This window comes from Echeneis naucrates, chromosome 1 (genome assembly GCF_900963305.1).
Source record: "Echeneis naucrates chromosome 1, fEcheNa1.1, whole genome shotgun sequence".
NCBI classification, from domain to species: domain Eukaryota; kingdom Metazoa; phylum Chordata; class Actinopteri; order Carangiformes; family Echeneidae; genus Echeneis; species Echeneis naucrates.
The window spans coordinates 704,686-717,193 of NC_042511.1; the positions used below are offsets into that span (position 1 = coordinate 704,686).

The 12,508-nt window shown below is 49.8% G+C and overlaps 3 protein-coding genes across 5 annotated transcripts in view; all 3 read left to right on the forward strand.

The window, feature by feature from the left end:
- commd1 (copper metabolism (Murr1) domain containing 1) overlaps positions 1-302 on the forward strand; it is a 3,294-nt gene extending 2,992 nt beyond the window's left edge. The window contains exon 3 of the mRNA XM_029497260.1: positions 1-302. This exon is cut by the window's left edge and continues 14 nt beyond it. Coding sequence (XP_029353120.1) covers positions 1-94 — 94 coding nt within the window. The 3' untranslated portion in view covers positions 95-302.
- Positions 303-923: 621 nt separating this feature from the next.
- Positions 924-3,535, forward strand: LOC115062014 (N-acetyllactosaminide beta-1,3-N-acetylglucosaminyltransferase 2-like). Of its 3 annotated transcripts, none has more exons than XM_029530726.1 (2): positions 924-1,054; positions 1,913-3,535. In XM_029530726.1, exons 1-2 carry the CDS (start codon positions 1,016-1,018, stop codon positions 3,107-3,109), a joined length of 1,236 nt encoding a protein of 411 aa, XP_029386586.1. In that variant the 5' UTR covers positions 924-1,015; the 3' UTR covers positions 3,110-3,535. The 3 variants fall into 3 exon arrangements, with proteins under 3 accessions (XP_029386586.1, XP_029386658.1, XP_029386516.1); XM_029530798.1 differs by lacking the exon at positions 924-1,054 and adding an exon at positions 1,153-1,267; XM_029530656.1 differs by lacking the exon at positions 924-1,054 and adding an exon at positions 1,288-1,594.
- A 465-nt stretch (positions 3,536-4,000) lies between these two features.
- On the forward strand, positions 4,001-7,358 carry LOC115057210 (uncharacterized). The gene is made up of 10 exons (XM_029524182.1): positions 4,001-4,206; positions 4,281-4,311; positions 4,477-5,048; positions 5,123-5,492; positions 5,714-5,755; positions 5,877-5,977; positions 6,052-6,113; positions 6,424-6,590; positions 6,710-6,865; positions 6,942-7,358. Exons 1-10 carry the CDS (start codon positions 4,117-4,119, stop codon positions 7,334-7,336), a joined length of 1,986 nt encoding a protein of 661 aa, XP_029380042.1. The 5' UTR covers positions 4,001-4,116; the 3' UTR covers positions 7,337-7,358.
- The last annotated feature ends 5,150 nt before the right edge of the window (positions 7,359-12,508 follow it).

Consider the following 12,508-nt stretch of genomic DNA (forward strand, 5'->3'; position numbering starts at 1 on the left):
GTGTTTGGAGTTCGACGAAGCCAGAGTCAACCAGATGCTGAAGAAGATGGCCGACATCCAGGACAGCATCGACAGGATCAGTCAGCGAGCGTGACAGAGCGGACCTGATGAACACTAAATAACTGCTTCATTTCAAAGTGTGTGAGCTGTTGATGGGCCAAAACTCTGGACTCTTCCACTCTTCTGTGTTTTCATATCGGCCGGGACAGGATGGAGAATAATCTGAGGATAAAGAAATTCAGGAGACACCACAAAAATCTTTTAAAATCACATCAGTGCAAATGATAATAAAAATCATTCAGCCCCGGTGTGAGGTAAATGGTCTTGTTCTTTTTGACTGTTAGCATTATCCACCAATACTGACTCCAGTTCACTGAATGAAACATCTGGCCCAACATCTGCCCAGCTCCTCGCTCCAGGTCTGACCGCAGTCAGAATGAGCGTGGAATCACAGGTCGGGAAAACAAAGCCGGCGTTAGGTTTGTTTGGCTAATGTGCTAATTAATGCTAACGTCAGCATTTGAGTGTGGAAATATTTAAATCAGCACAACACTCAGTTAGCAGGTTAGCATAGTGATTAAAAAAAAATTAAAAGGTGCCTGTCCCTTTAAGACACAGGTGTGTCAGGTAGGTGACCAGAACATGTGTCACTCTGCCCCTTTAATCCACATCTGAAAGTGTCCTTTCAGAGTAAAAGTTTAGACAGTCCTGTCTGGTGGATTCAATCGCATTAACTTTTAGTGTTTTTACCTTTTTATTCCAACCAGACACAAATTGGACATAAAGAGAATAAATAGAATCTATAACAACCCCCCAAATCAAAAATAAAATCCCTTTTGTGGATCTGGTGCTTTTAAGATGAAATCATATTTACCTTTTATTGTTAACCTCTAACCCCCCTCATGCAGCTGTTGAGGCATGCTGGGAATTCCTGAACTCCTGAACTCAGGTGTGACTGGAATAATACTTCATAATGTGGAGACGCGCCTTCACCGCACAGCGGTGAAACCGGTCCATGTGTCAGTGTCCTGAAGAGACACCAAAACCGGACCAGGTACAAACCAAAGCTTTTCGTGTGTTAGTTAGACTGAACAGGATTGTTAGGTGGAACCAATCGAGCTTTGGAGCAGATCCGGGTCTCTCTCTGGTGGTTCGGGTGTTACCTCACTGGGTTTTATCTGAAGATAAAAAATCCTGACTGAAGGCTCCAGACTCCAGTTTCATTTGAAGGTGTTCACCTGAGTGTCCCTGAACGCATCCAGTCACTGTTTGTTTTTGATTTTTTATGACATCAACATCCTGTGATTTTAAATGACCGAACTTTGCTATTCCTATGTTTAATGTTAGCAAGCTGCTAGCATGCTAAATGCTCACTAAGTGAGTAGTTAGCTTCAAAGGGTTCTGGATTTGGTGCCACTCAGTTTTGCTCTGGATCAGAAGAGGCCTTGAATCAGATCAGACTGCAGGTTTATTGCAGACCTGGATGTTCATCTGCTATTTAGGCGACAATTCAGGAAGTTCTCCAAGTCCAGTAGGCCAACTGGAGAGGGAACAGACCAACGAGGCTGGTGAGGCCGAAGAGCCTTCAGAAGAGGTTATTGAAGCCCAACGGCCTCAGTCATTTATTGTTGCAATGACTCAGGTTTTTTAATGTGATCGTTCTTTTCTGTGTCAGAAACACAATGACATCAGCTGATAAACATAAACATAAATCATGTGCACGGCTGAATTCCTGTCTGGGGGGTTCCAGGCCATTCCTGCAGGATTAGGGTTAGCTCAGCCTCGCTGTGACAATGTTCCCAAATTCTGCTTTGTATCCTGCGTTTGCTGCGAGTGCCGAGGAGTTTAACCTTTTCATGGCTGATTTTCTGTGATTTAAAAAAAAGCCCAACTCTCTTGTGTCCACATCCAGGGGGGAGCCAACATGCCTGCGACCTGCGGGAGGATCACGGTGTGTTCTGTGGTGATGCTCAACATCTTCCTCTGTGTCCTGATGAGCATGAAGTGGAATTATTGGCAGGACAAAAACAACCGCCCCAGGATTCGAATCCCATCGAAGGAGTTCTGGCACCAAATCGTCGTGAGTAAACCCTTCTGGAACAAGGAGCAGCAGCGTCTGGACATCACCTACAACCCCATCATCAACTCCGTCTCTGAGCTGCCTGATTGGCTGAATGACATCGGACCCTCTGATCCCTGTGAACCGGACTCCCGCGCCCTCACACAGGTGGTGGACTACAACCTGCTGCCGCAGCAGATCCAGGACTTTCTTTTGCACATGCGCTGCCGGACTTACCCCATGCTGATAAATCAGCCCCATGTCTGCAATGGAAAGCCCTTCCTGCTGTTGGTGGTCAAGTCGCTGATGCCCCATTTTGACCGCCGGCAGGCCATCCGTGAAACGTGGGGGCGGGCCGGCGTCTTGGCCAATCGGACTGTGACAACTGTGTTCTTGCTCGGCAACGCCATGCCGTCAGACCACTTCCCGGATCTGTCGAGCATGTTGGCCCATGAGGCGACCCTTCACAAAGACCTCCTCCAATGGGACATCAGGGACACCTTCTTTAACCTCACCCTGAAGGAGGTCCTCTTTCTGGAGTGGTTCAGCAAAAACTGCCCCCAGGCCCAGTTCATCCTCAAGGGCGACGACGACGTCTTCATCAACACCCTGCAAGTTATTTCCTTCCTGGAAGGCCTGGCGCAGAACAAGGCGAAGGATTTGTTTGTAGGCGACGTCATCCGTAATGCAGGTCCCCACAGAGACAAAAAACTGAAGTACTTCATCCCAGAGTCTGTGTTTGTGGGCGGGTACCCCCCGTATGCCGGCGGTGGGGGGTACCTGTACTCGGGGCAGTTAGCCCTGCGCCTTTACAACGTCTCCGAGCAGGTCGTCCTGTATCCCATCGACGACGTCTACACGGGGATGTGTCTGGAGAAACTGGGTCTAGTTCCAGAGAAGCACGGTGGATTCAGGACGTTTGACATTGAGAAGAAACACAAACACAACGGCTGCATCTACAGGAGTCTGCTCCTGGTCCACAGCCGGACGCCTCAGGACATGCTGAAGATCTGGCCCTGGATCATCCGTCCTGAGCTGGAGTGTCAGTGACACATCCTGCCACCCACCGACTTTGTTTACTTTTCTGTTCCATCAGCTGATTCATGTTGACATCAGCCTGATGTTGGTGTATGTTTAAGAAGTTTCAGAATTTGCTGTGATGGTAAAAGAGACCTGCAGGATATCAGGCAGGTGGTCGTAATGTTATGGCTGGTCGGTGCAAGTGGTCCTCTTGAAAGTTTTCTGTAGTTCTCGTCCAGTTTCAGAATAGAAAAACAGCCTGAGATAAATTTTCACCACAGAAACTGCAAATTTATTTTCATGGATGTCGTTCAGAAGGAAAAACCTGTTTCAATGCTCGTACAGGATGAATGAATTATTGTTTTTTTTTAGAAAATATATATGATCTTGTTCTTTTAAAGAAAATCTAGTTTTGTCTATTTTTTTATTCAAATTTGATAAAGATTACATTTTTAATTTGCCTACAGATTATTTAGTGACAATATTTTTTTATGAAATACTTGACTGCAATTTTTAGAATAAAATTATATTATTATTATCATAAACTCAGATTTCATGGATTTCATTTCATATATGAAATGTCACAATTTTCAGGATTCCCCTTTTTCACGGTTTTTAATGTGATAACTCATTTTTGTCTTCCTGCAATGAAACAAATGTTAAATCTGGATTAAAGTATGTTCTCTGTTCTGATGGTTGTTGTGTAGTGTAATGTCTGATGGTCATATTTCTTGTTACGATGAGACAAAAGTAATCAAACTTGATTTTATTTCTCTGATGATTTTGATTTTAAACACGCAGAAAAGGAATCTTTAGTGTTGTTTTGTGCAGGAGGAGCTGATGTGAAGTGTAACGGCGACCCCTGCTGGACAGATCTGCTGCCAACAGCCAGCAGAGGAAGTCCAATCAGCAGGTTGATGAAGTTCAGCTGCTCAGACCAGAAAAGGAAAACAGCAGTTTAGCTGAAGCTGAGAGAGTCGACCTGACCTCATCTTCATCTTCATCAACTTTATCCTCTTGAAGTGAGGAAGACTGAGATGCCTCAAAAGGACAGTTTTAACCCCGAACACGCTCTGCTCTTATTCCTCCTGATATTCGGTGTGTCGTGGAAACATGCTGCTGCTCAGGTGAGTTCTGATCTCTGTGGGTCAAAACCTGCAGGACTGACTGAAACTGAAGCCTCTGAACTCTGTGTTTGTAGGAGAGCAGAGAAGAAGCCACCGAGCCTTCAGGTAACTCAAATCAACAGTCAAATAAAATAAAGTCAGTGTTTTTTTATTTTACTTCTCTGAACTTTAGATGAATTTTTGGTGAGTGTGACTAAATTTTATTTACGTAATAACCTGATAAGGTCTTTGTGTGCGGCGTGGCCTCTTTCCTGATGGTTTCTGCTGCAGATGGAGACGCCTTCTTCGCCCTGCGGAGCTGCCACCAGCAGCTGGTCGGAGACAGCGGGGAGTTCTTCTCCCCGGACTACCTCTGCTCCAACCCGTCTCTGTGGTGCAACTGGACCATCCGGGCGGCTCCGGGCCAGAGGATCCACCTCCAGCTGGAGGACTTCACCCCTGATGACTCCTGCCACCTGAAGCAGGACCAGATCCACGTGGACGATCCTGCGGCCCATTCTTGGGGTCACAGAGTCCTGCAGAAGTGCTGGCGTGAGGCCAAATACACGTCGTCCTCCAACGCGCTGGACGTGGTGCTGCTGATTGGAGCCTGGCCCCATTCGCCCTACCGGGGGTTCTACGGGCGCTACCAGGCGTTTGGACCGCCGGTGGTTTACAACCCGCAGGAGGCCTTCTCTGTGAGGGACAGGAAGTCAGAACCAGAACCTGGACTGATGGGCCTCGCTGGGGAACAGGTGGGCTCGGATCCATCAGGAAACTCTGGCCTGATGTTTGATTATCCTGAGGAACACTCAGCTCCGAGGACAGAGCCGCTCTTGGAGCCGGAGTACGCCGACCCTGAGGTGGGAACCGAGCCCTCAGGCAGGTGTTAGATTTGGTGCTGTGCTGCTGATAAAACTGCTCCGTCTCTTCTCAGGCTGATGAAAACCTCCATCTGGACTCAGGGACCCAAAGTCAGGTGAACCCCACATCCCTGCCGTCCACCAGAGGGACGTCCAGACCAGGAAGAGACGTCACTCACCCCCCTCAGATTCTGTCCCACTCAGCCGTCCACCATGAGTCTTCAAAGCCAAACCAAACCCCCCCCACCGCAGTACGAAGGGACGTGGAGGAGGCTTCAGATGAGACCAGGTCTGAGCAGGAAGAACCGGATGTTGGTTCAGGAAAAGCTTTGGACGGCGAGGACTGGATTGAGACCTCAGACCAGCATCCGTCCTCCCCTGAGGGACTAGAAGCTCACCCTCATCCCAACATGGTGGAGCTGCTGTCAGAACACAGAGGGAGCCGTGAGTACGCTCAAGGGCTGATCTCCATTAGAAGAACCAGAACCATCTTAGTCAAGTTTCCATCTCCTCTCTTTGGAGCTCCAGGACCAATCAGGAGGGAGGGTCAGATCCTCTCTCCTGATTGGCTGACACTCACAACACCAAAATAAGAGTAGAAACACGCACACAAACCTGCTGTTTAAAAAAAAATGTTTCTTCAAGTGGACTTTTCTTTCTTTCAGTTAATGTCAGGAATCACTCCGAGACTCTTCATCTTCCTGGAGGTAAGCACGTCACCTCAGAGCATGCTGGGAAATCGCTGCCATATTTAATGTTTGAATGTGACCAAATGGAAGAGTGTCTGCAGATTGAACAGATTCTGGATTTCTCTGCTGGTGCTGACAGATCACCTGTTCGAGGCGGCCGTGGAGGTGAACTTCAGTCAGGATTTGGAGGAGTCCTGGGACTCGCTGGCCCGGTCCCTGCTGCTGTCAGTGAAGACTTTGGTAGGCTGAAGGAAACGAACCCCGTCACTGAAACCTCACCGCATCGCCACGTCACCATGTCTCTCTTTGTCCAGATCAGCGAGCAGCTGGAGACTTTGAACACACCGCTGTCCATGTCGTCCAAAAGGATAAAAAGGTACGTGCAGGTCCGGACCTTCAGAAGGTCAACCGCCAACTCCAAGGTGAAGGAGACGCTTCCTGACGCTCCGTTCACCAAAAGTCATTCACCTTTTGGAGGCTTGTCCACTGAAAACCAAATGTGAGACCTCAGAGGAGGGAACAGGTCTTTAGGAAACCCGGTGACTTCTTCCTTCTTCTGGTTCCTTTTCTGCCAAGTTTGAATAAATCTGGAAGCAGAGTCCAGGTTTATGACGGCCTCTGCTCAGCAGAAAGTCCGGTCAGCAGTCTGTAGTGATTGAAGTCTGCTGGTGTGTGTGTGTTTGTAGGTTGAATGCCGGAGCTCTGTACATCCTCTGGCTTCAGATCGGGCCGGGACCCGGGAGTTCGCAGGTGCACAGAGCCGTCCACGCCGCCATGCAGGGGCTCATCGCCACCTCTGTGGGCCTCAGAGGAATCCACAGGAAGGCAGTCATCATCTCCGTGTCGACTGCAGGTAATCGGTTGTTGTTGTTCGTCTTCTGATGGGACAACGAGGCGAGCTGAGCCTGTCTGAGATCCGAAGGAGGGCGGTGTCCAGTCCCTCTCCAGGTCCTGGTCTTCTGTGTCTTTCAGATGTGAATGAGTGTGGGACCCAGCTGGTGCTGTGTGACGTCAACGCGGACTGCGTGAACCAGTTCGGCTCGTACTCGTGCCACTGCAGACCCGGCTTCCTGGACCGGTCCCGTCTGGGATCAGGAGGAACCGTCTGCGTGGACGTGAAGGCTGCAGGTAACCTCCCGCCTCTGATTGGCTGAAGTGGATCCAGAGTTTGAATGGCTGCTGACTTCCTGTCGTCTTCCTGCAGGCTGCAGCTCGGGCCTGTCGGGGGAGACCAAAGGCGTCTACGTGCTCTTCTTCCTGCTCAGCTCTCTGGTCCTGATGCTGCTGGCGGCGGCCGGCACACTGTACCACCGTCACCGCCGGGGAATGTTCCTGGTTCGTTGCCACAGCAACAGCAGCATGGTCCCCCCTCCTGACCGCAACAACAACCATCATCAGCACCGTCACAACGGTTACTCTGTCACCCCTGACTCCGACCTGCCCCCCCCGCCCCCTCCCTCCCGGGGCCCCAGAGAGAGCTGGCCCCCGGCCAAGGAGCGCAGTCCGGCCGTGGACCTGCCGCTGCTTCGCTTCAGCGCTCTGCTGCCGCCGGACGGCTACATGGAGCCCCGGGAGGGCGGGAAGATGTGCACAGACTGAGTATCTTCACTCTCCTTCAAAAGCTCGTTTCATTTTGTTTCCTTTCACTCAAATTGTGTGAATTAAAATCACAACAAAGCAACATGTCCGTCTGTCAGTGAGTCTTTACTGCGGCCGAGTCATGAACACCTGGGGGGGTCTGTGTTGGTGGGATGGGGGTTCTTGGTCAAGGACACTCCAGCAGGACATGTGAGCTGTTGTGCAGCCGTGCCCCCCCCCCGACGGGCCCACCCAGTCCAAACCACTTTAATAGGCTTACAGCAGCTAATCCAGGCTGGTGTGCTGTCACATGGGGAGTCTGCTGACCTTGATTACGGGGTGCCTGTACCCCGGCCACGTGATGTGGATGAAACCAGGAGACACCGTCAGCTTCACCTTACAATGACGGCAGAATTTATTTTTGTTTATTGGGGATTAAAGGTGGGGGATGATTGAGGGCGTGGCCTCTTTGAGTGACAGGTGGGTGAGTTTATCTTCACCACAAACACACTGAAGTCAGCGTTTGTTTTTTTTCTGTTTCTGCTTCAGTAAAGTTTCTGGTTGTTGCTGTAGAAAGAAACTGGCTTTATTTGGAGATTAAGAAGATTCTAAAAGAATAAAACAGTTTGTTTCTGTGTAATGGTGGACCAGATGTGTCCTCAGCTGGCGGTGCCCCCTCCCTGGCCAAATGCACCTCCAGCCGCCAAGGACACGCAGGGTGGGGGGGCGCTCAGCTTCACAGCCCGAGGTCGAGGAGGTCACTCCACCTTCCGTCCTGAGCATCACCTGCTGGGTGGCGTCCTCCTCCCATAATCCTCTGCTCTCCTGCTCCAGCTCCTGTCAGTGTAGTGATTTATCTGTGGGGGGGGGCTGCTTCTCCTCATCCAGCAGCTCTGTCTCCTGGACTTCAGACGGCGGTGATGTCGCTCGCCGTGTGCAGGCTGAGGCCTTCACGCTGTGAGCTGCGGACCGTGGACGGTCTAATGAGGATGGGGGGGGGTTGATGTGGACCCTGAGGCGGCAGCAGCGCAGGTGGTTGACGGGGTCAAAGGTCACAAAGGCTGTCGTACAACAATGTATAAAGTGTGACCGATGAAAAGCAGCAAAGAACCTGCTGAGAAATATTTTTCCACAAAAACAACCAGTTAATGTTAATCATGTTTTCATCGTGACGTTTTAAAATGGTGATTACTTTATGGACAGTAAACCCTCTGAATCACTGTTCTTTACTGATTTTCATGCCCTTATTTTGGTGAGTTGGGAGTTGAACCAGAAACCTTCTGCCCAGATCTCAGTTTGTCAAACCAGGAAGTTTCTTACTCCGCCTCTGAATCCAGAAACACTTTCCCAGTTTTACTTGTTTTCATCCCAAACTCTTATTTTTGGGGACAAATCATCAAAAAAAAAGCCAAAACTCCTGATTCAGGTTTTTCTCCGGGGCAGTTAGCAGCTGCTGAGCTTCTTCAAGTCAAAGGTCATATCTCCATCCAATCAGAGCTGAGCGGGATCTGAGACTGTCGTCTTATCGGGCCCAGCAGCCTCCTGCTGCCGCCAGCCTGCGGTCACCAGCCAATCACACTTCACACGGTGCCACTAATAGAAAAATAAATTGCCGAGGAGCCAATTCGAGCACAAAGAGGCCGAGAAGAAAACCAGAGTCCGATTCAGCCGATATAACGAAGCCTGGAACGCCGAGATCAGCTTAATAAACACTGACGGGATTTACGGAGCAGCTCATCCTGAGAGGTGCAACGTCAGCACACACACACAGGAAACGGACCGTTGCTGGCTGTCAGGAAGTGTGTGCGACGTGAACACATGAAGAGGCCGACGACCTTGAACGCCTCACACTGATGGATCAATATAAACGCCAAATATCCCAACGGGTTTGAGCAGAAAGCTGCTGATTGGTCTGAGCAGGACCAGGACCGTCCCACAGGGGGCAGTACGAAGCCTCCGTCTCCCTCCGCAGCCTTTCATCATTCCTAAGGCATAATAAGAGCAGCATTTATAGTCATATCCCTCCAATAAAGGAGGTGTCTCTTTGTCCTTTTTCATTCAACACATTGTCACAACCCAGAGCTTTAATCCTGCAAACTGACGGACAGTGGCATCCTGGGAAAAGAGCCGCACGCCATTGTTTGAGTGAGTCAAATCTGTTAAGCCCTAATGCTTTTGTGGGCATTTGCATACTGCAAGTATTCTTTCAGCGAAGGGCCAAATCCTCCTCTTGTGTGATGCGAGGCATTTTTAGTATCATTTGTGAAGTATCTACACGCACTATTAGCGCCGCATAATACCTCCGTATAATACGGCGGCATAATCTTCCAGATAAGGAGGGTTTTTCTAAAGTGTAGCATTACGTCGGGATGAAACGCAGCAATTTCAAGCAGATTCAAAAAGGCTCAAATGTCATCGGAAATGTCAAGTGGCTCTGCGGTGACGGGATATCGTTTTCATCACCCGCCCCGTCCCTCAAATTTACCTCCGAGCTGAAAGGCTCGGCTCGGCCCGACCGCTGCGATGTAATGGGCCGGCACTGTAATGGAAACGCTGTCACCTCCGACTCCTCTCTCATTCGCTTTCTTCCCGCCTCTTTTGGTCCACTTGCGCTCGTCGTCCTCTGATTGCAGCAGGATGGCTTTTCCTTCTTCCAGCAGAGTTTCTTCGCCTGGCTGATAAACTGTTTGTTATCTGCGGGCGGCGCCGGGCCTTCTCTCCCCGCCGCTCTCTGGAGTACCGTCTGCACCGGCTCTGATAAGGCCGCTGAGCTGAGAGCCGAGAAGCGTCTGTAACATTACACAAACCTACACGATCTCAGGTTGTACAATAAGAGACTGAATTAACGCCATGAATGAAAAAGTGACGCCTCCTCCGGATGAGATGATGAAACTTTCTGTCCCTGAACCCAGATTCTGAGGTGAAGCCCAGAACCAGCAGCAACCCAGACAAAGATGGCGGTCAGCAGAAGGTCGGGTGAAGGCGACAAAGTGATGAGGTGGGCGTGGCTGACCGGACCATCAAACCAGCTTCAAAATAAAATCTCTGATTTGTTCACACCAAACTTTGATGATTTTATTTTATTTTTGAAATGATTAGCCGTGTCAGATGCCCTCTGAAATTCAAACTAAACTAAACTAAAGCTCTTCATGTTTTCTTCGTTTTTGTCCAAGTGGAGTTCCCATAGTTAGCTGTCCAAGATGGCTGACCTGACTGGGTAATAACAAGCACTCAAATCCTCCCAAACTACAAATTCAAATGAATCGATCAAAGCGATAAAAACGGAGCCGGTCTGAATCCACCTGAATAAGACCGAAGCTGTGATAAAGCCGGATTTAAAGCCTCCGGTGTGGCTGAGCTTTAATCTGCAGAACGAGGAGGCCGCGGCTCGTCTTTGTTGTGGAGGACGTTTCACCGTGTTGCACCATCACTTTCTTTCCAATGTCACACGGACGGAGGAACCGGCAGCCTCTCAGCATCTGTTTGTCTGTTTGTTTTCTCTCCTCCTGTGTGTTTAAGCGTCAATTTCTGCTGGCGAGGGGACGAGTGGAAAGAGCCACGGCACGAACGGAAAACAAGCCCTCAGAGACGAGGAGGAGGAGGAGGAGGAAATGACAACAAGGCCCGGGAATAAGCTGCGATTAAACCGCAAGACAATCAAACTGCAGAGATGAGACGGTGGGGGGAGAAAACAACACACTCCACAATGAAAGCAAATAAAACAGGCAAACAGGGACGACTGTGTGTTCATGAAAAGACCCTGGCGAGGGCAAATTACAGCGACTGCCAGCTCTGGATGTTCGGCTTCAAAGGGAAGCAGATGAGTTTTGTCTGAGTAAATGATGCAGCCGGATTTCACTGTATGAGACTGAAAGAGGACGAGGCAGCGTCACAATATCAAACCACATGTTCACCTCTCACCTCTGACCTCCGGCCTCGGTGAGCCCCGAGCAGCTTCTTTAGTTTTTCTTTCCCAAAACCGGGCCGGCTTCCACCCAGTTTGTGTCCCCTGAACATCCTCTGTTGGGGACCACTGCCTCTTGTTTCACACTTTTCAGCTCGATGATGTTTAAAACGAAGAACCAACGGCGTCGTGTCAAAATGGACCTGGTCCTGACACATCAGCTGAGCCTGGCAGAGGAGCGACACGCTCCGGCAGCCATGTACGACCGAGGGAACACACGGCGGCGAGAAAAGGTCAGAGACAAAGTGCTAATTAAGAGGAACCAGCCGGAGTCAGGGCGCTGCTGGACTGGAACCACAGAGACCGGAGCAGGTGGAGGAGGGGAGCTCGTTTTGAGCTAATTAGCTAAAAGACCAAATTGATCGAAAATACTTCAGCCAATCACAGACTTCGGTTTTCAGCCTTGTAGGCCGACAGAATTTCAGTTCCCTCCGACTACGACCCCCCCACCTCGGACAGACTATGAACCGGTCCCAAACAGGAAACTGGATCAGACCTTCTCTTAAATATCTCTTCTTCTGCGTCTGAGTTCAGAATAAAACATCATAAAATGTGAATCCCACCACAGGGGGTTTCCCGCTCTGAACCTCGGCGGCCTTCGCCTCCTCCGCTCGGAGAATCACAGACGACCTTTGAATCGATAAAGTCAGAGCGGATTAATGTTCCCAATGTCGACCCGAGCGGAGGAAGCGGGAACGACAGATTTAAATAGCGTTGTTTCTAATCCTGATCAGGTGAGCAGCGCTCAGAGCTGTCAGTCTCCCCTTCGTATCATTATCTGACTTATGTTGAGATGCACAGACCCACAATCCATCTGCAGAGAGAAAAGAGCCGCCCGCAGATCAACGGGATCGCCGTTACCGTCGGTCTTTACTGTAACAGCCGTGATCAGCTGATGAAGTTCTTTTTAAACCGACATCTTCAGTGAACGCTTGACTCGTCAGAAGCTCCTCGAAATATTTTAGTCTCATTTTTAAACTGCTCGAAGATGAAAGTGACTCAAACGAGGTTTAAATGAGTCACGGTGAATTTCCCAGCAGGCCTTTCATCAGTTGAGGGACCGTATGGCCACCTATAGCTTCTGTTCACGCTCCGACTCATGTGTACATACCATAATAATGACTGAGCCCCCCCTCACCTGAGCACAGCCGTAAGTCAAGTCGTCCCTAACGGGGTCAAAGGTCAGGCTGCTGCTAATCCATGTAACACTAGGAGAATAATCCTCCGGG

Coding starts and splice junctions, on each gene's coding strand:
- LOC115057210 (XM_029524182.1), top strand. CDS start 4,117: ATGCCTCAAAAGGACAGTTTTAACCCCGAACACGCTCTGCTCTTATTC. Junction 5,978..6,051: donor TGCTGTCAGTGAAGACTTTG/GTAGGCTGAAGG, acceptor CTCTTTGTCCAG/ATCAGCGAGCAGCTGGAGAC. Junction 6,114..6,423: donor TCGTCCAAAAGGATAAAAAG/GTACGTGCAGGT, acceptor GTGTGTTTGTAG/GTTGAATGCCGGAGCTCTGT.
- LOC115062014 (XM_029530656.1), top strand. CDS start 1,484: ATGTTCATCTGCTATTTAGGCGACAATTCAGGAAGTTCTCCAAGTCCA. Junction 1,595..1,912: donor CCGAAGAGCCTTCAGAAGAG/GTTATTGAAGCC, acceptor GTCCACATCCAG/GGGGGAGCCAACATGCCTGC.